Genomic DNA, 25,789 nt, shown 5'->3' on the forward strand with positions numbered 1-25,789 from the left:
CTGAATGGTGTATTTTGAATAATGCCGCTTTTAAAAGTTCTTGTTTTGCTAAAGAGCATTATGTGGGGGGAAGGCTTGTGTGTGTGTGTGTGTGTGTGTGTGTGTGTATGGTTTTAATGTCTTTTTAATTTCCCAAAGGGAAACAAATATTTTAAAATTTTGTGCTTGCAAGGAAAATTAAAACAGTCATGGGCTGTGACCAAAGCCAGATACAAAATCAACCGGTTGCCATGGCGTGGATTTCCCTCCGGGGGACCCTGTTACCCATATGCTCCCAAGGTTTCCAAGACGGCGAAGTGCCCTCTTCTTCCGCTGAGCGGGCCGGTGGGTCGCACCTCCAGCAGCCCAGCGCATTAACCACGGCGCCACCAGGGCTTGGCGCGGCCCGGGAAGCACTCTGGCCTTACAGGTGAAAAGGAAGGGTGGGGTGCACAATCTGCGGTCTTAACGCAGAGAAAGGGTCTGGCGAGCGGGCTGGAGGCTGCCGGGCCATCGCCCTCGCTCCCTAAACTTTGCATAGGATGTAATCACACAGCGAGCGCTGTACTTGGGTTGGCTTATCTGACTGCCGGGATGGGCCGCTTCCGGTGCCGGCGGACCCCGCCCCCCGCGGCGCATCGGAATGCGGAAGGTCGCGGGGCGCGGCCACCGCGGAGAGCCCTGGGGGGGGCGCGGGGCGCGCGGGGCACCTGGGCGCCCAGGCCGAGCCAGGCTGGCGGGGCCAAGGACGTGGACCAAGGTGCGTGCGCTCCAAGTTCCTCCGCGCCAAGCCCCCCAGTTCGTGGGGGACCTTCCAGGCCGTGCCGCATGCGCGCGGGAAGCCCACGGCACCCCCATTCCCGAGTTGGACCCGCGCGCCTTCCGGTCCGCCTCCCGAGGCCGGAAGTGCCGGGCGCCCGCTGTCGCGCCCCGGTCCAACCCGCCGCCGTCGCTGCTCGCTCCGCTCCTAGCGTCCCCGTCGCGCGTCCGGCTTTGGTGAGTGGCGCCCGGCCCCGCGCTCGAGCGCACCCCTGCCGCGTCGCGACCTCGCGCCGCCCCACCTACTGGAGCGGCCACCGGGCACCTGCCGGCCACGGCCTGTGGCCGCTCGGTGGACCGGGGGGAGGGCCAGCGAGAAGGCCCTGGCAGTGACTCCGAGCTCGGGGTCGTTGGGTCGGGGGGTTCCCGGGCGAACACAGCCCAGCTGGGGGGTCTCCCCGCCGACTTGGGTGGCCGGCCCCATCCGCGCGCCGCCGGTCCTGCGTCACCTGCAGGGCTCTGCACACCCTGCGCACCGACTGCTCCGTGGCTCCCGGTCCATTAGGCTCTTGCTCTGCAGCCCTCCCGCAGAGATGCTTTGGGAAGTGAAAGCCTAAGCTCTAGTTACTAGAACCTGGTACGTGGTTCCCGTCCGAGACCAAGTGTCGGGGCAGTTCGGACTAGTAGAGGCCGAAGCGCAATGCTTTCCTACAAAAGTTACAGCTCCCACTGTAGCTGTATCCTGTAAGGACTTGATGCGTTCTTGTCGAATCTAGAAAAAAGCAAATAACTGAAATCAGAAAACGCTTCCTGAAAGCACCCAGAATCACATAGAAACCCCTAGCTTCACACCTCGATGTTGGAAGCTTAGAGGGTCTTCCCAGCTGGATTTCAGTCGGGCCATAACAGGAGCCATCATTGGGTTATGTGAAAGGGTGGACAATCGAAAGAGATCACCCCACACAGAGCAGAACTCGAATGAATAAGAGTTAGCAATAAGCGTAGGTAGGTAAGTGGGATGTTTTTGTTTAACCCATGATTTGAAAACCTGGCAAGGAAGAAAAGATTATGTAAGAGGCATTAGAGGCACTTTGAATTCTTCAGGAAAGGAGTCACGAAGAAAGGAGTATTTACAGGTTTAGTTTGGCAGCCTTTCAATAAGGTAAATTTAGAAGGAGCTTTTGGCAAGAAAAGAATCCGCATTTTAAAGAATTCAAAAGCACCTTTTCCATTATCTTGTGAAACCTTGTGGTTTTATAATTGAGGAAACCACACCCCAGAGAGGTGAGGTAATTTGCCCAAGGTCACTTGAGAGATTCCTTTGGTGCCACCCTGTTTGCTCTGTGTTCCTTGGGTGGACTGCCCGGGACTTGAGACTAATGGCTGCAAACCTTTTCCTTCCTGCAGGCTCTTTATTGTCTGATGCCTGGTGAAACCATCCCCTCCCCAGCCCCACTTAGAAAACAGACAAACTTTTTGTTGTGATTTGAGTGAAAGTTTACAAGGCAAAATGGTTTTCCATCCCCACACAATTTTATGACAGTTTTTACGACAGCGATTGCAGCCCCCACCATGTACCTGCATTCCTTTCCCCTGTTCCTTTCCCTGCTGACGTTTTCCTGGGCCCTTCTCTCATTCCACCTTCTTTCCAATCCCTTCTGGCCTTCTGAGCATTGTCCCTGGGCACATCTGCCCTGGCGCTCCCATGTGGTGGATTGTTCTATGGTGTATGGACTTCCCTGTTGTAACTGTTCATCTTAAAGACCTGTCTAAGACTGAAGGCTGAGCCTCTGGTGGGAGTTCAGTTCCAGGCCTGACAGCTAACCAAGGGCCATCTGCTCAGGAGTGTACCAGTGTTGGTTACACGCAAGCCAGCGTGATCGTTTAGTTTTATGATGTTGTGTTTTCCACACTTGTCACCCCACTAGCTCCAGACCTTCTAATGGGATCCCTTTCAGAGCAGTTGGTAGTGGTTGCCAGGCACCAGCTGGTTCTGTTCTCAGGGCCTGAGGTCAAAGTTCAGAGTCCATTATTGGTCTGGTGACTGATTGACTCCTTGCATTTTCTTCACTCTAATTTGCTTAGGATGGGGAGACACCTAATGAGATGTCAATAATTGCTGACCCTCATATTCATTTATGCTTTATTGAAACTCAGTTTGGACAGAACGAACTTGTGAAGACCGGACCCCCAGGTGGGGTTAGAAAGATAAGAGCTGAAAGGGGCTAGCTGACCCTTCATCCCAAGATTTAAAGACACCAGATATCATCAGGCTCCAGGGATTATATAACTGACCCCTCCACCCCACCTTGACTACTAACTGAAAGATGAGCAGTTCAAATCCACCCAGAGGTAACCTCAGAAGAAAACTGGTGATCTACTTCAGAAAGACCACTCCCAAACGCAAACTCACTGCCATTGAGTCAGTGCTGACTCACAGCCACCGATAGGACAGGGTAGAACTGCCCCTGTGAGTGTCCGAGACTGTAATCTTTCTCTCCAGCTGATGAAGAAAACATCAGTCATTGAAAATCCCGTGGCTTGCAGTTCCATTTTGAAACGCTTGTGGATGGGGGCATTATACAAGCTCTGGATCCTGGTATTGATTCTGGCTCTTGACCCTAGATTAAAAATTGTTCTCTTGAGACCCATTTATTAGCTGAGTGAGGAAAAACCGCAGCATGTTCTCAGTACAGAGGCTGGTGGAATCCTCTGGATTGTAAATATGTTTATTACCTACAATAAGACTTCAAAAAAGTTCCAGGGAAAATTCCATTATATTTTGATTCAATTTCCCATAAACTTTTTGAAGCTCCCTCATGTGATAGAGGACAAAGAAGATCACCACAAGGTCATGATTGATGACAAGACTACAGGTGACAACCATTAGTAGGAATCTGCACACTTGCAGGTTTTAAAAGGTTGCAGAATTGTTTCTGAGGTTTTAATTTCTGTAGGCTTTCTTTGATTACTATTAAAGGAGTATCTTCTTCCACTCAGACATTCTGCTTCTGTGATTCTCAATTGAGTAGGTGCAGGGCAAGCCTGTGTCAACGTGTAAAGCCAGTCTCCTCTGAAAACCTAGTTTCTTCAAGATAGAGAATTTTCAGCATCGCAAGGGAGGTGACTGATTATAAACTTTAGACGGGTATTTCATTTAGCACTGCTTTACAAACTAATTGAACCAATTATTGATTTATCCTAAACATAATCCCCCCTCTTGATCTTGGGAGTCTGTTTCTCCAAGCACAACACCCATATCAAAATGGTCTTACTAGTTCCTCGCAGTTTGACTCAGAAGTGGCTTTTGTGCACCTGTGTTTTTAAGCTGGTATCTAAGACACCTGAGGGCCATGACTTGTGTGGGTTGCTCCCTCTTTCATGAGAGCCAGAAGTCTAGGCAGTAAACTAGGAGGTAGAACAGCAACATTAACAACGTTAGGCCAGTTGGTTGAAATATCTCGGGAAACCTGGTGCTCTTTGGACTAATGAGTGCCACTTGTGTTTATACACAAGGAGCTTTAGGAACTGCGTTTGTGTCCCTCAGTATAACAATGCTGTAAAACCACCTCAGAATGCATCCTACTAAGAACACAGCAGCATCCATCAGTTAAGACACAGACAGTCTCTTAGGAGAGAGGCTCAGTGAGAAATCTAATGCTAATGTATTTGTGAAGCTTGAGCTTCAGACACGTCTCGTCTCCAGTTACGCTGTTTCAAGTTTGTCACCTTAACCAATAGGAAATTCTAATTCAAGAGTTAAAATATCTAACCCATTAGTGACTTTAGGAGAAGAGAACCGTAAGGCACAGCTAATGTTCTCAGGGCAAGCCTGACAAGGGAGGGAGGAGCCTGCGGGATTGGGGCGGGGCACTGCTTCAAAGCCCGTGTGCCTGAGAGTGGCAGAGGGGTGTGGTGGGCTCAGCTGGACTCAGTGGTCATGCACAGCTATGACTGCGCTCTGAGCTTGTCCTGTATTTTTGTGGCTTAATAGAACCCAAGATCGCAGAACCTTGAAACCCCCTAGCACAGCAGTTTATTCAGCACCTCGCCGGGCTGTAAGCGGAAGAGAAGCAAATCTGTTTGCAAGAAACAGCTTGGTGGGCCGGGGACTGACCTCAGCCAGCACAAGCTATTTCTTTCTCCTGAAATCCCTCCTAATTCTCTACATTCAAGCCACAACACTCACCGTGATGGTGCTAAGACACAGTCTTCAGGCACCTGCCAGCACTGCATCCAAAATCGAATTTTAGTGCCCTGCAAGTTCAACTGCTAGCTTTTTCCAGATCTTTTAAGACAGTGGTTCTTAACCTGTGGGTTGAGACCCCTTTGGAGGGTTAAAGGACCCTTTCACAGGGGTCACCCGATTCCTACCAGTAGCAAAATTACAGTGATGAAGTAGCAATGCAAATAATTTTATGGTTGGGGGTCACCACAACACGAGGAACTGTTTGAAAGGGTTGCGGCATGAGGAAGGTGGAGAACCACTGCTTTAAGAGATTCAAGGGCAGTCTTACCCACATCTGGAGATAACAGTGCCAACCAACAAACAGGAGGAGCCTAAAGTTCTCCACGGGAAAAGCTGCCACAAGACTTAATAAAAGGTCTTGGAAAGCCACCCAGAAACATGAGGCTCAAAATCCAAGAGCGCTTCCCTCTCAGGTTCATGGAAATGGGGCCACACTGAGCCCTTCCTCTGGTGCGTGTTCCAGGCCCAGGCTTCCCAGGGTCCCTCCGGGAAGGGTAGCTTTGGATTTCATCTTCATTCTCAGTTTGGAGACTGAGAATTTTATTCAAAAGTGCTCTGCAGAGACCCTGTGTCACCCCTTAAGTAGAACAGAGATCAGCATCCTGACGAGGGGCTCATCGGCTAATCCCTTTTCTGGATGTTTGTCTTTGTTCTTGTCCTCCTTGTTTAAGGCTTAATCAAAGGGTCTCTCTCAAACATTTTTGATACGAGATCTGTTCCTCCTGCCATTTTCTAGCCGTGTGTCTGTAGTCAAGTTGTTTCTTTTATTTGCCCCAGTGTTCTCCTCCAAGAAACGGGGGTAACAGTAGTACCAGTAGCACACATTTTTCTGAGATGGAAATGTGTAAATTAAAATAAAATGCTGAGACCAGCCCCTGGTACAAATGAATACTTGGGTACGATTCCTTCCATGGCTGGGACAAGGAGTCCACGAGGAGTTTGGGTAAGGATCTCTGAGGAGGAGAGCCAGCCCAGTGGACCCATGCTAAATAAAATGTATCCTGGAGTCAGAGCCCGGACTCGTTTAGTATGTGTATATACTTGGGTCTGCGACAGCGTGGAAGCACATGTTTGATTCGGTTACTTTGGACTGAGAACCGGCTGCGTGCAAGGCAGTCCATGGTGGAGACACTCATTAAAGCATGCATAAAATGACATGACTGTGGAATGCTAATGAGCAGTCCCAGGGAATGAATCACTGACAAGCACAGGACAGATTAATCATCGTTGGTGATGGAAATTTTGAACTATGGTGGCCTAGGGGAGAGGGGACCATGGACTTGAAGGGAATTTCTTAGTATATGTGCTGCCGAAGCGAGCACATGAAGGAAATTTCTGAAGCAATGTTAAAATGAATAAATATCTTTATTAAAAGCCTGTTGTTAAATACATAATCACTGCATATAAATTTCTCTGCAGTAAAACAAAATGATCTGGGAGTTCAGAGCCTGGGAAGTTAGTTTACTACCAACTGAAGTGATCATAAAACCTGTAACAAAGAGGTGACAGTATGGTAATTAAGTGTTTTTTTTAAATTGCTGTGGAATAATTTTTGACACCTAGTGACCCTACCAGGCAGGGTAGAAGTGCTCCATAGGATTTCCAAGGCTATAAATCTTTCCAAAAGTAGATGTTTCATCTCCCTCTGGTACGGCTTGTGAATTTGAACTGCTGACCTTTTAGTTAGCACTTGATGGCTTTAACCACAGTGCCACCAGGGCTCCTTGTTTATTATCACAGCTATAGATTAAATACTCGTAAGTTGGCAGTGCTGGTAATGGTTTTAATCCAAGACCGACTGACTGGAAATGTGGCTATTTGATTAAACCCAAGCAAGGTCTGGCCCACTGCACAACCCTCAGGAGGGTGGTGAACTTCGGGTTCTTTTCCTGTGTCGTCCTCTGAGAGCTTAGTCTACACGTTTGTTTCATCAGCGTTGCTTCAATGTGTACGAAAACTCAGTCTGTTAGGATTTGGGTGTAGAGGAGAGCTGATGCTGGGAAATAGATTTGCCTTACATTAGTAGCTTTGAGAAGTTTTTTTTTTTAAGTCTAGCATTAAACTCAAAATAAGTAGGAGAAACATTTAGTGTGTGAAGTTGAAGATAGGTAGACATAGCAAGAAGAGTTTTGATGTTAACTGCCACTGGGTGGTTTGGGACACTTTCTTTAATATCTTTGCTAGCTTCTGTTCCTTCGTTGTAAATTGGGCATGTTAAATTCATTGCACAAAATGCCAAGGACATGGTCACTCAGTAAAGGCCAAAACGGTAAGTTGAGTAACCATTTGTTTGCTGGTCCCAGGGTAGAGCAGCGGGCCCGGGGCATTTGGGGGAAAATAGCCAGAACAAACGGACGAAACTGCATGGTTGGTGCCTTGGTGTGGGGGGGGGGGGGGTGAAGGCCAGCGCCACAGCTGGGAAAGGTCTGTCTCAAGGGGGGCAAGGGGGACCTTGAGGGCCCGCAGCAGCAGTTCGAGCCAGCTTGTGAGAAGGGGAAGACGTAGATGAGACTTGCGTTTTAGAGCTGTCTGTTTCCGTGGACCAAGAGGCAGAGAGACTGGTTTGAAAGTGACACGAACATCCTTGATGAGAGGTGACAAGGGCCTGGTTTCTGGTGGTGGCCAGAAGGAAGGGGAAAGATGAGCCTGTCTGAGAAGTATGTCAGAGGCAGTAAGGGCTGTGAGTCATGGGTGACTCGGAGCTTTCTGGTTTGGTGGGTGGGTGGAGGATGTTCCCGTAGCTAAGAGAAAGTTTATGAGGAGAAAGAAGATGGTTTCCATTTTCAGCATGCTGATTGTGACGTGTCTGAGATACCCAAAGGGGTGCCATTCATAAGCGACTGCATATTTAAATCTGAAGCTCTGGAGAGAGAAAGACATGGTGGTCCGGGATGGGGGCTCCTCGAGATCAAGGAGGGAGGAAAGCAGAGTAGAGGAACTGTGAGCTCTTGGTAGCCAGGATACGAGGACACGTCCCTATTTCGGTAGGTGGAGGAGATAAAAGCCCCAGAAGGAACTGGAGGAGCGGTCACAGAAATAGAAAAACCAGAGCGAAAGTTGGTATCGAAGGAGCAGTGGTTGTGCTTGGAGCTGCAATTGAAAGGTCAGCAGTTGGAAAGCACCAGCAGTTCCGTGGGAGAAAGACGGGGCTTTCTATTTTTGTAGAGTTACAGTCTCCAAAACCCACAGGGACCGTTCACTGTCTGCAGAGTCGCGGTGAGTCAGCACTGACTCCCTGGCAGGGAGGTACCACCAGGTTGATGACAGCATTTGACACCGGGCTTTCTAATCTGATCTCCAGCCGTCTCTCCTGGAGGGTGCCTTAGCGGGGAAGCAGAAATGCTGTATGTGGGTGGTTATAGCAAACTGACCGTTGGAACCTTTCGAGGTGAGGTCCAAGATCAAGGTGCTGGCTCCAGGGGAAGGCTTACTCTGTCAGAGGAGAACCCTGCCTCCTCTGTGGGTCTGGCGTGGCCTGCTCATCTTGATGTGCCTTGGCATCAGGAGGGTCTCAGTAGAGCCAGCTCTTGCTGCTTCGCTCTGGCTTGTAGTGAGGCCCCTCCCCCCCCCGCTGATAGGTGAAAGGTCAGCAGTGCCAAACCACCAGCTGCAGCGAGTGAGAAAAATGAGGCTATCTACTCTGGTAAAGTATTACAGTCGCAGCTGACTGGCTCACCGGGGTGCACCATGCATCGTCTCGTTTTTCACATACGCAAAGGATGGGAGGGCCATTTGACTGGAAGCAGATGTGGAGGATGAGGGCCGGAGGATACCGCTTAGACATGCAGAATAGCCTACCTGTTTCCCCGCTGGTTCGGTATTTAATAACCAGAGCCCATACAAACAATCTCCTGTCGGCGCTGCTAATTGTGAAAGAGTTTTATTCTTCCCCACACCCCCAAATTTGGACACTGAGGCAGTTCCATGGTGTTCTGGGAAAGGATATCTAGCTTTGGATGAAATCTCCAAGGAGTTGTATGCTCACCCACCACGTCCTGTGAAAGCAGAAATTGTAGTAACCATTACAAATATCTTGAATTGTGTGTTAACTGTTTTGTCTCTCACACGTGCAGTATTAAGCCACTGACTCTTCTAATTGTGAAATTGGAGCTCTTGTTCTGTATAGTGTTTTGTTTTCTTCCCTTGAAATTAAGCAAATTGTTTAATATTTTCCATATGAATTTCATTTTAGTGCATAAGATTCAGAAGCATTTAAACATCAAAGAACATTATGAACAATATAACAAAAATTAAAAGGAAGAAACCAACAAGCAAACGAAGAAACAAATGCTAAATGTCAACTCACATTCCCCAAGATTAATTAATCAATTAATTTAGGGATAAAGTAGTAAAAACACACACCCCCAAAAATAAAAAATAGAAAAAGACTTAAAGTTTCAGGAGCCCACAGATAGTTCCACTCTGATCTCGTAGGGTCAGTGTGAGTCAGAATCAGCCCAGAGGCAGTGAAAAGATAAAGATGATACAAACCACACCCCCGGGAGACTCCCAGTCTGTCAGATCACAACCATGGGGGTGATCGTAACTGCCAAACCGCCATCTCCTTCCCCAGCCACGCTGACGAGTTTTGGGGGATCCAGCTCAACCCATGACAGAATTCCTAATAAACTAGTGAATTCCTAATGAAATCGTGTCAGCCCCAGCGGAGTGGTTCAAGAAGATATGGACTGGATTTGGTTGTTTGAAAGCAGTTGTAGTAGACCATCGAAAAGCAGATTGTAATGGTGGGTTGAAAATAAATGGGAGGGGCTGGCAAAATAGTGGAGGAATTTAGAGGGGAAGGAGAAAGAATCCTTTCAGACTGCACCCATACAGTTTACCTTACTTGTTAGCTGACTGTGTGTGTGTGCTTGTAGGAACCATACATGGAGAAAGTGGAAATGGTGCAAGAACCAGAAGGAGAAAGTAGCCCCACTGAGATCTTGCTCTGGCAGAGAATTGCACTTAGTTTTCTTCCAAGACCCTTCCTTCCCTGTCTCTTGTACTTGGAAATCACATTTGCATCATCCGGTTCCCTGCCCATTCCCTCCATAGACATTGCCCCTAATAAAACCCTTGCGTGTTAATCCTACCTTGGTGTCATCTTCTTTGGACAAAGCTTCAACAAACTTTGAAAACATCGGAACTCTTGGAATTAGCTAAGAAACTCGAGTTACTATGATGTGATCAACTGATTGTTTTAAAAAATATAAATATTTACACTTTGTGAAGTTTTCTAAATGATTCTGCTTCACATAATTAGCTGATAACAAAACCAAAAGCCAAGCCATTGCCCTTGAGTCAGTCAGTTCTGACTCAGAGGGGAGGGCCCTTTAGTGGCTGTAAACCTTTATGAGAGCAGAGAGCCTCAACTTTGCATTGACTGGCAGGAACTAAGGAGTAAAACTCCTAGCTGTCTTCAGATTTAGTGCCTATTATGTGGGTGATGGGAGCCGTTCAGAATTCAGCGGCTAACCAAAGGTGGAGTTCACCAGCTGCGCTGGGAGAGAAGGCCTGGGAGCTGCTTCCATAAGAAGAATAAGCTACAAACCCTCCCGGAGGAGCCGGAATCAACTGTAGCCCGGAGCAAGGCCTATTTGAAGAATTGGAATCATGGAATATTTAAAAGTCGTTTTATTGCGGGGGTCTTACAGCTCTTATACCAATCCATACAGCACTTGTATCGGTCACATTTGTGCTTGTGTTGCCATCAGCATTTTCAAAGCATTTTCTTTCTACTTGAACCCTCCTTGTTATCAGCTCCTCTTTCCCCCTCCCCCATGGCCTACCCTCATGAGCCCTTGATAAATTATAAATTACTGTTATTTTCATATTTTCCAATGCTGTCTCCCTTCAGCCATGCTTCTGTTCCTCCCTAATCATAGAATTTTAAAAATCATTTTATTGGGGCTTGTACAACTCATCACAATACATACATCCATTGTGTCAAGCACGTTTGTACATTTGTTGCCATCATCATTCTCAAAACATTTGCTTTCTCCTTGAGCCCTTGGTATCAGCTCCTCATTCCCCCCTCCCCACTTCCCTCATGAACCCTTGATAATTTGTAAATTATTATTTTTATTTTGTTGTATCTTACACTATCCGACATCGCCCTTCACCCACTTTTCTGCTGTCCATACCCAAGGGAGGGGGTTATATGTAGATCCTTGTAATCAGTTCCCCCTTTTTTAGTGTGAGCAAAATGCCTAATTCACCAGGGTTCTGTCTTTGACTTGTCCTTCAATCTAATCAAGGTCAAGTAAGAGACAGGCATGAGGAGATGATTCATCTTTGTTGAGAACAAGTTCATGCGGAGGGAAGAGGAAGGGGAGGGAACTGGACAGGAGGGCATCAGGAATTCCTCGGCAGGAACTCTAAGGCTCAACAGGACACTACCAAGCCACCTGCGGGGTGTTTGCAGTGTGCAAGAGAGAAGCGACAGTATGCAGGTAGTTAAAAGTCTGAAACCCAAAGTCCTTGGGTCCGAGATGTGTAGCGTTTGTTTGCACACCAAGGGGCAGCAGAGAGGGAACAGTCCCCCCTCCAACTCTGATTGCAAACTTGGCATGCCCAGGACTTTGCTAGAGGAATTCCCAGCACTCAACCCGTGGCTTTGTAAGTAATGGTTTATTTTAGTGGAAGGATACAGATTAAGATCCGCCCCAGAAAGGGACACACAGGTCAAAGTCCAGCTCCAAATGCCGAGGTTCGAGTTGCCCTCTCTCGTGGAGCTGTGGACAGGGTTCATGCCTCACAGAAACGATGTGTGACATTAAACACAGACTATTCCCAACCCAGGGACACTTACCTGAGCCTTGGTGTCCAGAGTTCTTTTGGAGACTCCATTACATCACCATGGTTGATTGCCTACTGGCTGATCTGTACTCCCTGACCCAGAGCCCCACCAGATGCTGTGAGAGACTATCTGGCTGGCTCTAGGCCCCTAGGTCCTCAGGTAACCAAAGATACTATTGTCAGGTCGGGCACTCCCAGGCTGCAGGTTACACTTCAGGACTTGAGGGCAAAGGCCTGACCCCTCTCTGGGCAGGGCTGAATTCTGACTAACCAGGGGGCCCTTTTTGTAAAAAACCTAAGTGACACCTCTTGAGGGTTCTTGGATGGTCCCAACGACTTGCTCTGAGCTTTCACTAAAACGTTGTAGGTTCGAATCCACCCAGCAGTACCATGAAGAAAGGCATGGCACCCCTTTAATTCCTTAGTCGTTGAAGATGCCAGGGAGCACATTTCTGCCCTGAAACACGCAGCGTTGGCATGAGTCGGAATCAGACAGCAACGGAACGCCCCGATTTCAGGGCAGCCGTGAAGTCTGAGTGAAACATCGGATTAGAAATTAGAGCTGAGGTTTGACCGCCAGGACGCTAAAGCTGGCAGCATAATTTTGTGCTTTATTTATATTATTGAAAAGTGTCCATTTGATTTCACATATAAATTTATTGGTGATGTTGAGTGGTGTTGGAGGCCATAGTAGAGTATCCGAGTGATTGGGGAGATGCCATGAGGACACTGAGAATCCTGCTATTTCAAATTGGTGTCACGTGAGAGGGGAAGCAAGGGTATAGCTAGAAGGGCATGCCCAGTTGAGGAATGAGCTCTGGGGAAGCGTCTTTTAGAAAGACGTCTCTGGACCGTTCGCCACACACCAACTGTGTGCTACTGTAGTTACATACATTAGCTCATTGACTTCTCACTTTGCCTTGAAATAGGTCATCAGTAAAGATCCTGCTTACTTGTGAACAACTGAGGCTCCATTACGTTATATTGGGAGGAAATGTGGATGATAGCGCCCTGCTGGCAGAGTGGGTCATGCATTAGGCTGCTGAGGTTGGAAGCCACCAGCTTCTCCAAGGGGCACAGGCGGGCTTTCTACTCCCAGAAAGACTGTGGTCTCAGAACCCCCAGAGGCAGTTCTTCCCTCACACTGTCACTGAGTTGGAATTGACTTGATGGAAGTTAGTTTGGTTTGTTTGTGTTTTTTTGGCGGGGACTCTATACTTGGATTACAACTCAGAGTAAAAATACCCAAATGTTCCCAACTCTATCAGTAGGTCCCATCCTGATCAACAGAGGCAAGATTGTGAAGTTGCCGGGGACTGTCTTGCTAGGATCCACAGTCAGTGCTCATGGGAACGGCAGTCAGGAGATCAGGAGATGGCCTGCATCGGGTCCATCTGCTGCACAAGACCTCTTTAAAGTGTTGAAAAGCGAGAAGGTTACTTTGAGGACTAAGGTGCATTTGACCTGCGTCATATCTCTTCACATGCATGTGAAAGCTGGACACTGAAAAGGAAGCTGAAAGAAGAATCGATGCGTGCGAATGTCGGTGCTTGTGAAGACTTAAAAAGCACCGTAGATTGCCAAAAGAACAAAGCAATCTGCCTGGGAAGATAGATAGCTAGACTGTTCCTTAGTGGTAAGGATGACGAGACTTCATCTTACATACTTTGGCCATGTTGTCAGGAGAAACCAGACCCTAGAGGAGGGCTTCATACTTGGTCAGATAGTGGTGGTGGTCATGTGTCATGGAGTCGGCTCTGACCCATAGCGCCCTATGCACAACAGAAGGGAACACTGTCTCATCAATTAAGCTAGTTTGGTTCTAAGAAGATTACAGGGATATTTTGGTTTGAGTGATTCTTCCAGCCTACATGACTAGAATGTCTGGATCTCATGAGATTTAAAAATTGTTCTTCTGTATTCCCCACCAACACCTTGTCCCCAATAGTTTTATTGGCATATAATTCACGTATCATACAATTCAATGGTGCAATCACATCAAGAAGTGTTGTACAGTCTTCACCACAATCAGTTTTAGAAATTTTTCTTCAATCTTGTATCCATTATTATTAGCTTCCCATTTCCACCAACCTCCTCTGCATGCCCCCAAGGAACCAGTAATCTAGTTACTGTCTCTATCGATTTACCTACCCAGGATTTCATAAATAGAAAAAACTTTGAAAAGCAAACATCAGCAAAAACCTAACAAGAATAGCAAACTACAGCAGATAAAAACCTCAGACCAAAAGAAAGAAAGCTACATATATTAAAAACTAGAAAAAAATTTAAATGGCTCATAAGGGAGATAAAATGATAGGTGCTAAACTTTAACCTAACCACCTCTACAACAATCCACTTTCCAAAGCACTCTGTGTGTGAGTGCGGCTGTCACGTCCCTGGTCTGTGGTGCAAAGGGACTCCCTCCCTTTAACAGCTTCAAATGCGTCTAACGGGAAGTCAAGTGATGAGATACTACACTTGACCTAACGCCACCCCCATAATTCTACAGTGCTCTCTGCTAATGGGACTGTCCGCACTCCTCAGCTAGGATCGGAGGGAGTCCCCAGAAGCTAAGTCCATGTTTGGCCCCAAAATGGATTTTGGACTTCTGCTGTCATCCATAACCTCACACCAGGGGTTCACACTGTAGGCTCTGTTGCCATTCCCTCCTTTAGATTTAGATTATATTACTTACAATTGTTGGATCACACAGGCTGTTGTGATTCCTCCATGCGGACGCCTCACGTAGATGGCTGCTTGTTTCAAGACAAACCTTTTTAGATGCCAGACTCTGTTCTTTCTGACAGCCAGGAACCATCTAGTTTCTTCACCACACTTTGCCATAGCACCCATATCGTCACTGATTTCTTCATGAGTTCCAGCATTAAGAAGGACCATAAGAACCGATCACCCTTCGATTAGGGCTAGAATTAGTTGCAAGCCCCAAATCCCCTCATGCATCTGTGGTTTGTGTGTGTCTCTGGTTCACCTTAGAGGCAGCATCGTCACTTTATATTAGAGAATATTATCTGTCAACTCCCGGGCCATCAAGCCGATGTTGACTTATCGTGACACCAGGACAGAGTAGGGCCGCCCCTGTCTCGCCCCCCTTTTGAGTGGCATTCTTTTGGAGACCCTTTGATGAGAGCGGCTAGTCCTGGTAGTCCTGGCAGGCAGGCAGGCAGGCAGCCTCCAGTTCTGGTCTCGCTGATGGTGAAGGAAGCAACTAACCACACAGTCCATGTCCTGTTTCTGAGGTCCTTTTCCCCTGTTGATGAGGCAGATAGAGACCAGTTGTTGCCGCTGGTCCACTGGCAAGCTTTTAAGACCCTTTGCCCTAGGCAGCAAGCTAGGAGGCAGAACAAATTGCACACTATTAACCCAGTTAATTGGGGTATCTCATGGAACCATGGCCCTAAATCTCCAAGTCAAGGAACCAGACCCCATGAGATATTTGGCTGTGCATTAGCAACGCTGTCTGTTGTTTGTGATTGTTGTAACTACATCTATCACACAGCTTTAGCAAATTCAGCTTTAACAGATGGCTGACTTATTGTTCGTAATTGCATTAATCAGCTGTGAAGCCTTACCTTTAATCAGTGCAATTTTTTTTCGCCACCACTAACGGAAACTCAGTACACTTCCCTGTTCTTGTCTTCCTGTGAGACCATCCATTTGTCCCTTCGTGGCCGACTTGTTTCCCGTGTGGCATAAGCTCCTCAAGCGCCTTCCATAATGCACTGTGTGTCAGGACTTCATTTCTCTCACCAGTCGACATCCCACTGAAGCTTCTCTGTTCATGGTGAGGTGGCTTTCCTCTTGGTTCTCGTGAGCAGTTCTGCCGAGAACATTGGTATAAAAGTGTCTGAGTCTCTGCTTTCGAGTCTTTGGGGTGTATATCAGGGAGTGAAATTACTAGGTGATACGATAGTTCTGTTTTCAGGGTTTCTTTAGGAACTGCAGTAGTTTACACAACACCTGCCCCATTTTATGTTTCCACCAACGATGGATAACAGTTCGTTTCCACATATCCCAGTCAATATTTGTTATTTTCTGTGGGATTTTTTTGGTGATGGTGTTTTTTAATCTTTGTGAAATGGTGTCATTGCACTTTTGATTTGCATCTCATGGCTGGTGACACTGAGCATCTTGTCCTGTGTTCTGTGACCATCTGAATGCCCCTTTTGGTGAACCATCCATCTGCTCAAGTCCTTTGCCCATTTTATGACTAGGTTATTTGCATTTTTGTTGTTGACGTTCTACATATGTTTCAGTTCTTAGATTCCTATGGCATATACAAGGGGGCTTTAAAAAGATGATAGAAGGGCTTGCATACACACACCCCTTCTCTCTCTCTGGGACTCTTCTTCCCATTTCGGTTCCAGCACTCCTTGTTCTACGTGGTTTTCCTTTGCTCCCATCTCAGCCATCAGTCTAGCAGCCATCTTCAGTCGTGAACTCTTGTGTGGTCCCCTGCACAGCCTTGCACTCTTTCCAGAGATGGCGTTTGCTACCTGAGACTGTAATGCCCGAAGCTTCCCTTCTTCATGAAAGTTACGTGGATTATAAAAACAAATTGGAGAAATTCCATTACCAAGTTTCCCATAAAGTTTGTGAAGCCCCTCATGTAGTCTGAAGAAATTTTCTCTGTAGGTAGCTGTCTCTTCACATTTTTTAAACAAAACTTTCCATAAAAGATTTTTTTTAATGAGCTATCATTTATCTACTTTGTCTTGTACTATTTGTGCTTATGTTATTACAGTATATAATCCACTGGTGAAAGCTATTAATCCTGTATCTTTTAATAATTGCATGGTTTTAATCTTCAACAGTTAGCTCCTTAATCCATTTGGAATTTGTTTTGTCAGTGATGTGAGGCGTGGATCTTGTTTCATTTTTCTGCTTGTAGGATTCAAATTCTCCCAATATTTGTTGAAGAGTCTTCATGCCCATCACAAGGGCTTAGGATATTTGTCAAGCATTAGTTGGCAAATATATGTGTGAGTTTACTTCTGGACTCTCAATTCTGTTCCATTGGTCTACATGCCAGTTGTTATAGCAGAATTAGGCTGTTTTGATTACTGTACCTTTCCTATATATTTCAGCATCAGGAAGTGTTTTGTATCTTCTTTCACAATTGCTTCCCCCACCCCAGCCATTTAATTTTCGCATTGAAAGTAGAATTTAGATGTGTACCTGCCCAACTGAAGTAATATTTTTGCCTTAAGATAGGCTTATTCGCTCCTCATGCATAATCCCCCAATACAATAGCACCTTGCCCTGCTAAGCAGCCATTGCAGGATACCCATCTTCCCGACATGATCACTGAAGACAGCCGTGTGTGTAAGCAAATGTGGTGAAGAAAGCTGATGGTGCCCGGCTATCAAAAAAAGATATAGCGTCTGGGGTCTTAAAGGCTTGAAGGCAAATAAGCGGCCATCTAGCTCAGAAGCAACAAAGCCCACAGAGAAGAAGCACATGGCCTAAGCGAACACAAGGTGTTGAATGGACCATGTAGCAGATACAAAGGAACAAAAACAATCATTGTGTGATCACCTTCCTCACATAATGGCTGAAGACGAAAGTGTGCATAAGCAAGTGTGGTGAAGAAGGCGGATGGTGCCCGGCTACTGAGAGATATAGCGTCTGGGGACTTAAAGGCTTGAAAGCAAACAAGCGGCCATCTAGTCCAGAAGCAACCGAGCCCACACGGAAGCAGCACACCAACATAGGTGACCATGAAGGACAGAGGAGACCAGGTCTCCAACATCAAAGGTGGGGTGGTGGTGAGAATCACATCACCGTGAAAGAGGGGGAGTGCATGATGGGAACCCAATGCCCACCTGTAGAGAGCTGAACACCCCTTCCAGAGGGGTAGTGAGGAGGAGATGGGCCACACAGGGTTCAGTGTAACAACAATGAAACTCAAAACCTTCCTCTAGTTCCTGAACGCTTCCTCCCCTCCCAATCATCATGACCCCAATCCTACCTTGCCTTGCGGACCTGGTTGTACCAGAGGATGTACAGCGGTGCAGTGGGGATCTGGAGGCACAGGGAATCTAGGACAGACGAACCCTTCAACACCAGCGTTGGGAGAGGCGACACCAGGAGGGAAGGGCATGTAGAAAGGGAGAACCGATCTCGGAGATCTATGTGTAACCTCCTCTCTGGGAGATTGTCAAGGGGGAGGCGGGTGAGGGGAGACACCGGGAAGTGTAAGATAAGATATAATAATTATTTATAAACTATCAAGGGACCAGGGGTGGGATCGGGGAGGGAGGGGGATGGGGGAAAAAAAAGGGAAACCGAGCTGATTCCAGGAACCCAAGTGGAAGGTGAATTATGAGAGTAACGAGTGCAACGAATGTATAAGGGTGCTTTGCTCATTTGATGTATGCACAGATTGTGATAAGAGCCTTATGAGCCCCAATAAAAAGATTAAAAAGAAAATGATTAGGGCAAAGAATGTACGGATGTGCTTTATACAATTGATGTATGTATATGTATATGTATGGATTGTGATAAGAGTTGTATGAGCCCCTAATAAAATGTAAATAAATAAATAATTAATTAGAAGAAAAAAAAGATAGGCTTATTCGTTGACTTTTGACTTTATGCTTTGTTTGCCTTTGTATTCCAGAACTACCCAAACAGCCACCATGTCGAGCAAAAAGGCAAAGACCAAGACCACCAAGAAGCGCCCTCAGCGCGCAACATCCAATGTGTTTGCCATGTTCGACCAGTCACAGATTCAGGAGTTCAAAGAGGCCTTCAACATGATCGACCAGAATCGAGACGGCTTCATCGACAAGGAAGATTTGCATGATATGCTTGCTTCTCTTGGTAAAACTTTTTAAGCCTTTATATTCCTTCTTCCTAGGAATAATAATTCATCTCTTCAAAGCTTATGTTTTGTGTGTTGTTCACATATTCGTCGCTTTTATTTCAAAAGCCTAATGAAAGATTTCAGAGTTCAGGGGAGCCATATTGGGGATTGGTCAGTCATAAGGTGGGGTGGAATTGCAGGGGGGCGGGAGCTAGCAGGTTCAGTAGCTAGCTAAGTTGACACTGTAGATACTGTAATATGTCTAGATAGCAGTATGTCATAATTTCAAACAAAATTACAGTTTATAATGACAACAGTCAGTGATGGTAATGAGTAAGAATGGTCGTATCTGGGGAGGGAAGGCCGTTCTAGGAGAAAGGGAACAAAAGAGAGGGACTTCTGTCAGACATCAGATTTAAGCAAACCTAAATTGTCATTCGTTAGTTTGAGTCAAACAAACTCACAGCCAGTGAGGCACTGCCGACTCAGCAACCCTGCAGCCACTGCGCCTGGAGGTTCCCACACACTGTAATTCTTTAGGGGAGTAGAAAGCCTTGTCTTTCTCCTGGGGAGCAGCTGGTGGTTTTGAACTGCTGACTTCCAAGATCACAGCCCAACACATAACCACTGGGGCGCTATGTTATTTTGAGCACATAGGTATTAATTTATTATTCCCTTTATGGTTTTTAAGGTTCCCTGGTGGTTAAGCACTTGGCTGCTAACCAGAAAGCCGGTAGTTCAATCCCACCTGACTCTCAGGAGAACAATGCAGCTGTCTGTGTTGGTAGAGATCGCAGCCAGGGAAACCCCAAGGGGCAGTTCTACTCCGCCCTCTTACCTAGTGCTGCTACCATAGAAAATGCCACAAGGGGATGGTGGTTAATGAACGTAAGCTCTCCCAGTTTAGGAGGCTTTACATCCAAATTCAGGGGCCTGCTCTAGGGAGACTTTCTCTGTCGACTGCCTTGTTTCCATTCAACGTCTGTGAGCCTGGCCGTCCTTGGGGATGTCCTTGTGTTTGGCATCAGTCTTCCTCTGAGTCTGAGGAGGTTCTCAGCACAGGGCCCCGGGGTCTAAGGGCGCTCTCCACTCCTGGCCTCTGTCTTGTTGGTAGTCAGGTCCCTCTTCTGCTCACTTCTCTTCTGTAAAGGTGAAGCAGGCCACGCCCCCGGGAAATACCCCGAACAGCCGATTTGGCCTGTGCCTGAGTGATGGTGTTGCCTCCCATCCCATTCCCGTACCGCTGATAGGCTGATCCCATAGTGAGGTGGTGATTGCATCCTCACATAAATGCCAAATTGCCCTATTACATTCCTTACTGTCACGCTACTGAGACTCAGTTGACACATATTTTGGGGCATAGACTAGTCACTCCATGACGGCAGCAATGATTTGGAATGGACTCCTTGGCTTTTGTTCTTGTTGGACCTGTTTTGATCATAGAAGGGAGGGAGGGAGGGAACTCAAGGTTCTCCATCTTCTGCCCAGAATCAGCACGGATCTCACAGTTGGGAATAAAGGGATGTCAAGCAAATTAGTCCTTAATAGGTCACAGCCACTGGAGCGGCCAGCTGGGGGAGGGAGCCTGCAGTCAGGATCTGCATATGGGAAACTGCTTGGGTAATTAGCCAGAAAGGATAGCGTGGGAGGACCAGAGGGCATAAAGAAGGGACTTTCAGTATTCACAGAACCCTTCGTTGGAATTTATTCTCTTTTCTTGACTAACATATTTTGAAAAACTCCGAGCATGCAAAATGAGGGAAGAACAGCGCAGTGAGTGAACATCTGTAGTCAGTGCTTCCCAGTCTCTCTCATGTTCAGAGTCACCGTCAGAGAGTGCTCTTTGGGACGTTACCATAGGAGGAGGATTTGAGGGATTTAGCTGCATTTTAAAAATTGAACATTCTTGCTCAATAAGCGCTCGTAGTAGATGCTCATTAAGTATTTGTTGAATATCCAGTGTTGGTCAAGTAAGAGGCCAGTTGGGGAGCCTTCTGTTTCGGGGACCCCCTTCATTACTTTCAAAGATACACATGTACCTTTCAAATTGACAAATATGAAGGGGCTTCAAAAAAACTGTAGAAAAATTCCATTATCTGTACAAACTTTTTAAAACTCCTTTATATATTGGATCCCTGGAGTGAGCCCATAGGTGCTTGGCCTAAACCAGGTAACTTCCATGCCCCTTCTCTGGGGACCTTAGGTTGTTAGCGTGCCTTCCTCCTGCTCCCTGCACTTCTTTAGGACTTTTACTGAGTCAGTGAATTCTGAGATTAGTTTTGGGCTGTTTGTGTTAGTATCGTGAATGAGTGTAATGAGATAGGATTTATTTAAATTGTACTCCATTTCCAGGATCAATTATATAGGAACTGTAATTCTAGACTGTCATTAGCTCAGTGGAGTGTGGTACTGAGATGCTTACTTGAATATGAATATCTAACTTCAGATGTTCTTTTCGTGCAGAATCATACAGATTAGTGGTGGAAGGCTCGTTGAGATGCCAAGTTCAGCCAGTCCGTTGTAGAGATGAAAGGACACCGTAGTGCACTGCCACTCCTCCCAGATGGCACAGCCAGACACAGAACTAGACGTGAGGTGAAAGCAGGATCCTTAGTAGGGGCTCCCAAATAGCTGGAGCAATAGGTTGTCCTTTGTCATTCTAAGTGGCTGTCTCACCTTGGAAGGGAGACTAGCATAGGGAGAAGTCCTCCTTCAGAACTGCAATTAGTCTGGCATTACAAGTGATGATGCTAAGATCACTTGGTGGCATGTGTGAACAAAATTTGGGAATTTATTTGACAAGCTATGAATTTCTATAACATTTCAAAAGAAGTCCTAATCTAAACCCACCTAATAGCTTTCTACCTAAATAGCTTACTTACAAATAAAAAAATTTGAGACTCAATGACTTCCGAGCAAATATGCCACAATAGAACAGATGGCTACTTAGATATTTTAATAATTGGCATTGAAAACCCCCCTGGCACACCTTTTTGTTGTCCACATTCAAGATGTAATGCCATGGTACTAGTGGGTTCCTAATTTCAGTCATTTGGTTATATTTTTAATGAAAAATAGTAAAAGGGATGTTGGCAGTACCATTCACCTAAGCCCAGACTCCATCTCTATAAGGATGCATCAGAGACTTTAAAGTTGTCAAAACTTGTCTTGTAAAAATGTTTTTAATGCAAATCATTATGAAACGTTAATTTCATGTGACAGTGATGGAACTTTGTAAAACAAAAAGTCAGGGAGCATAACGGTAGCTGATTATTTAATCACAGTAGTGATTATTTATTGCGTGAGTTCTTTGCCCTGAAATGTTAAAATGGTGGACCTGTACAGGGAAGAATCCAACCGACGCCTACCTGGACGCCATGATGAACGAGGCTCCGGGCCCCATCAATTTCACCATGTTCCTGACGATGTTTGGGGAGAAGCTGAACGGGACCGATCCAGAAGATGTCATCAGAAATGCTTTTGCCTGCTTCGATGAAGAAGCAACAGGTAGGCGCGGCTCGTTTGCCAGAGCGCAACAATGTCTACTGAGACCTGGGGACACTAGGCCAGCCCCTGGGCCTCGTGAGACCAGAAACGTGCACACCTGGGCAGGCGTGGCGAAGGTGAGCCCCGAACTTCATCATGTTGTCACCCGTGTGCCATCACTCTTGGTGCTCGGAATTCCTTGGCCGTGTGCTGGCTCGTGTTTCTGTATCGGGCACTGCGTCTCATGCTTTCTCACATTCATTACTTAGTTTTCAATATTTTTATCTATCTCCGTTTTCCAGAGAAGGGGAGCTGAGTGTAGTTCATCTCCTCAGTCCAGTCTGGGAGAGGGCAGCCAGCGCTGGCTGCAGACCCGGTTTGGCCCTCAGAGCCTGTGCTCAGCCACGTCACCGCAGTGCTGCCTTGGTGGCGTCCGAGCCAGCGCCGGGCTCCCGACAGGGCTCCAGCAACTCTAGGCCCCTCCCCACGCGGGAAGTGATTGCTGGCTTCAGAAATCCTGGTGGGCCATCTCACTTTGGTGGCTCTGATTGACTCCGCCAGGGGGCTGCATAGCTTGGAGTCAGAACAACAGGGCACGTCCTCCGGGAGTGGCAGTTTGGGATTTCAGAGTAGACCTGGAGTTCTTTTGTTGGAAATGGAAACTCCAGAGCTTGGCCCTCACCCTGTGCTCCTCGTCCCTCAACCTGTATGCCCTGGGAGTTTCCTTTATGGCTCCACCTCAGTCAGTGAAATGGGTCAGTCCTCTTGTGAAAAGTTTTAGAGGAGAAACACACACGTGTATGCGCGACCTGATTTAGAAATGAACCGTTAAAGTGCTGGAAATGTATTTATTCTTCCCGTTGTCTTCCAGGCACCATTCAGGAAGATTACCTGAGAGAGCTGCTGACGACCATGGGAGATCGCTTCACGGATGAGGAAGTGGATGAGCTGTACAGAGAAGCACCCATTGACAAAAAGGGGAACTTCAATTACATCGAGTTCACGCGCATCCTTAAGCACGGAGCGAAAGACAAGGATGACTGAAGGAACTTGAGCTCAAACCTTCCACTTACCTTGTCTTACTCTTCGATTTCCACGACGCTTCCCCAGCACCCCGCTCTCATAGAACCTGTTGCATGCACTTAGCTCCACAGCTTTACCTGTTTGGGGGTGTATTTATTCCAGGCCTCTGCCACTTAGCACCTGCATATTGAGTCTGGGAGTGGGGACAAGATTGTAAATTGTATTGAAAAAGAGATTATGAATAAAAATCAACAAATGTGAAATCCCAGGAAAATATATCCGTATTTCTGATTTTGCTGGATTTTTACATTTTTATATAATAAAAATGCTATTTTGAAATAAAGATGATGCTGACTCAAGTGGAATGCAATGACAAACAAGTGGTAGTTGGGGCAGGGTAGTCTTTTTTTTCAGGTTTTACGTCCTGTAATTAAAAATCTAATCTCAACTTGATTTTTTTCCCAGAATAATGTTCTCAGAATTTTAAAGTACTTTTTTAAAAGTAAGATTTTAAGTAATTTGCAGTAAAGACTATAGCTATGCCTTTGTTAAAAGTGTTTCACACTTCTGAGACATCAGATGTGAAGTGATTGCGTGATCAATATAGGAAGCATCTGATCTATCATTAAGCACTTTGTTGCTGGAAGGTGAAGCAACGTGGAAGAAGAGAGAAGTTACTGTTGACTTACTGTGTGTGAAGCATAGAGTCCTCCAACAACCTTGTGAGCAGATACTTATTCGTCCTGGATTTCAAATGGGCAGCCGAGCTGACCATCACTATTACTAAAGGGGAAGCAGAATTCCAACCTAGGACACCACTCAAAAACTATGCTGTTTCCACCAAGAGACACCAATGCCTGAAAGCCATTCATTTCCATTCGGTAATCATCGACATTCACAATCGTCGTGGAGTAATTTATATGAACCAAATTTTGGGAAATGAATTCCTGGCCTTAAAACAATAACAAAAGGGGTTAGCCTGGTCTATGGTTGAATGTTTGAATGTGTTCATGTAGACTGTAAGGAAAGGCTTCCTTCAGCTTTTGGCTGAGGAAGACCTCTAATGGCCCATCCCAAGATCCACAGCGCCCAAGCAATCACATCTGTTAGGTCCACGGCCCACAAGATGAGCAGGGCAGCACCGTGCCTGCTAGGGCAGGGGCAGGAGCGCCAGTGCAAGTGCCCGCCAGCATAGGAATCCACAACCCAGGCTGGAGATCAGCATTGCGGGAAAGGGAAAAAGTTTCGATCCTCATTGAACCAGGAGTTGCCGCTCACTGTTAATATACTGAGGAGCCCTGGTGGCGCAGTGTTTACAAGTGGGGCTGGTAACTAGAAGGTCAGCAGTTCGAAACCACCGGCTGTTCTGTGGGAGAAAGACTAGGAGACTAGTTCGTCTCGGAAACGCACAGGGACAGTTGTACTCTGTTAGAGGACCGCCATGAGTTGTCATCAGCTTCGTGGCAGTGAGTTCAGTTTGGTGGGTCTTTTATTAGGTGCCGACGAGCCATCATGGCCTAATGGTTATGTGTTGGGCTGTGATCTACAAGGTCAACATTGCGAAACAGACTGCTCCAAGGGGGAAAGGGCTTTCTACTATAAAGAGTTAGTCTTGGAGGCTCACAGGGACAATTCTACCCTGTCCTACAGGGTCGCTATGGGTTGGCATTGGCTAGAAGGCAGTGAGGATTTTGTTTGTTTTAATTATGTGCTGATGAAGTACTGGAAGCACCCATGCTACGAAGTTTGGAAAACAGCTAACTGGCCAACGGAGTGCAAGAGGTCCATATCTGCCCATTCAAAAGAAAGGTGGCCTAAGAGAAGGTGGAAATTATCTAACAGTATCATTAACACACAAAATTTTGCTGAAGATAACTTTAATACAGTTGCAGCAATAAATGCCAGTAATTCAAGCCGGATGCAGAAGAGGATGTTGGACACGGGCTGTCATTGCTGATTCAGACAGATCTTTGCTGAAAGTGGAGAACACCAAAAAGATGTTCATGTGTGTCTTATTGAGTATGCAAAAGCACTAGACTGGAGCAGTGACATCATGAATAACATTGAGGAAACGTGGAAATTCCAGAACAGTTCATCATGGTGACTTGGAACTCATCATACATGGACCAAGAAGCAGCCATTTAATGCAGACAAGGAAGATTACATGGCTTAAAATCAGGAAAGGTGCTCATCGGGATTGTATCCTTTTACCATGCTGTATGCATAGCGAATCAGCCAAGAAGCCTGATTATATGACAAACGTGGCAACAGGACTTACTAAGAACAGGGCTTAGTAACAGCCTGCAGTTTGCAGATGACATAACCTTGTTTGTTGAAAGTGAGGAGGATCTTAACTATTGAGTACAACTCAATATAAAGAAAGAAAACTCACAATTGGGCCTGTAGATAGCATGGTAAAAGAAGATGGAAATCGTCGAGGATTTCATCTTGCTTGGATCCACAGTCCACGCTCATGGAAGTAGTAAAGAAATCAGACAACAGACCGCCTGGGGCAGATGTACTACACAAGACCTCTTTTAAGTGTTAAAAGAGTGAGGATGTGTCTGAGGACCACATCCGTATTTTCAATCCCCTCATATCCATGTGAAAATTAGATACTGAATATGGAAGACTAGAATTGACGCTTTGGGATTATGATGCTGAAGAAT

General features: G+C 46.4%; 1 protein-coding gene across 1 annotated transcript; it reads left to right on the top strand.

Moving 5' to 3' along the window:
- Positions 1 to 815: 815 nt before the first annotated feature.
- On the top strand, positions 816 to 23,396 carry MYL12B (myosin light chain 12B). Its single transcript, XM_075532685.1, has 4 exons — positions 816 to 975; positions 18,426 to 18,628; positions 21,957 to 22,118; positions 22,969 to 23,396. The coding sequence occupies exons 2-4, from the start codon at positions 18,445 to 18,447 to the stop codon at positions 23,139 to 23,141; spliced, it is 519 nt and encodes a 172-aa protein (XP_075388800.1). The 5' UTR covers positions 816 to 975; positions 18,426 to 18,444; the 3' UTR covers positions 23,142 to 23,396.
- The last annotated feature ends 2,393 nt before the right edge of the window (positions 23,397 to 25,789 follow it).

This window comes from Tenrec ecaudatus, chromosome 15 (genome assembly GCF_050624435.1).
Source record: "Tenrec ecaudatus isolate mTenEca1 chromosome 15, mTenEca1.hap1, whole genome shotgun sequence".
Classification (NCBI taxonomy): Eukaryota; Metazoa; Chordata; class Mammalia; order Afrosoricida; family Tenrecidae; genus Tenrec; species Tenrec ecaudatus.

Bases quoted from the DNA above. Each gene is read 5' to 3' on its own strand.
- MYL12B (XM_075532685.1), top strand. From the start codon at position 18,445: ATGTCGAGCAAAAAGGCAAAGACCAAGACCACCAAGAAGCGCCCTCAG. The intron at 18,629-21,956 runs GTAAAACTTTTT...GGACCTGTACAG, and splicing joins TGATATGCTTGCTTCTCTTG to GGAAGAATCCAACCGACGCC. The intron at 22,119-22,968 runs GTAGGCGCGGCT...GTTGTCTTCCAG, and splicing joins CTTCGATGAAGAAGCAACAG to GCACCATTCAGGAAGATTAC.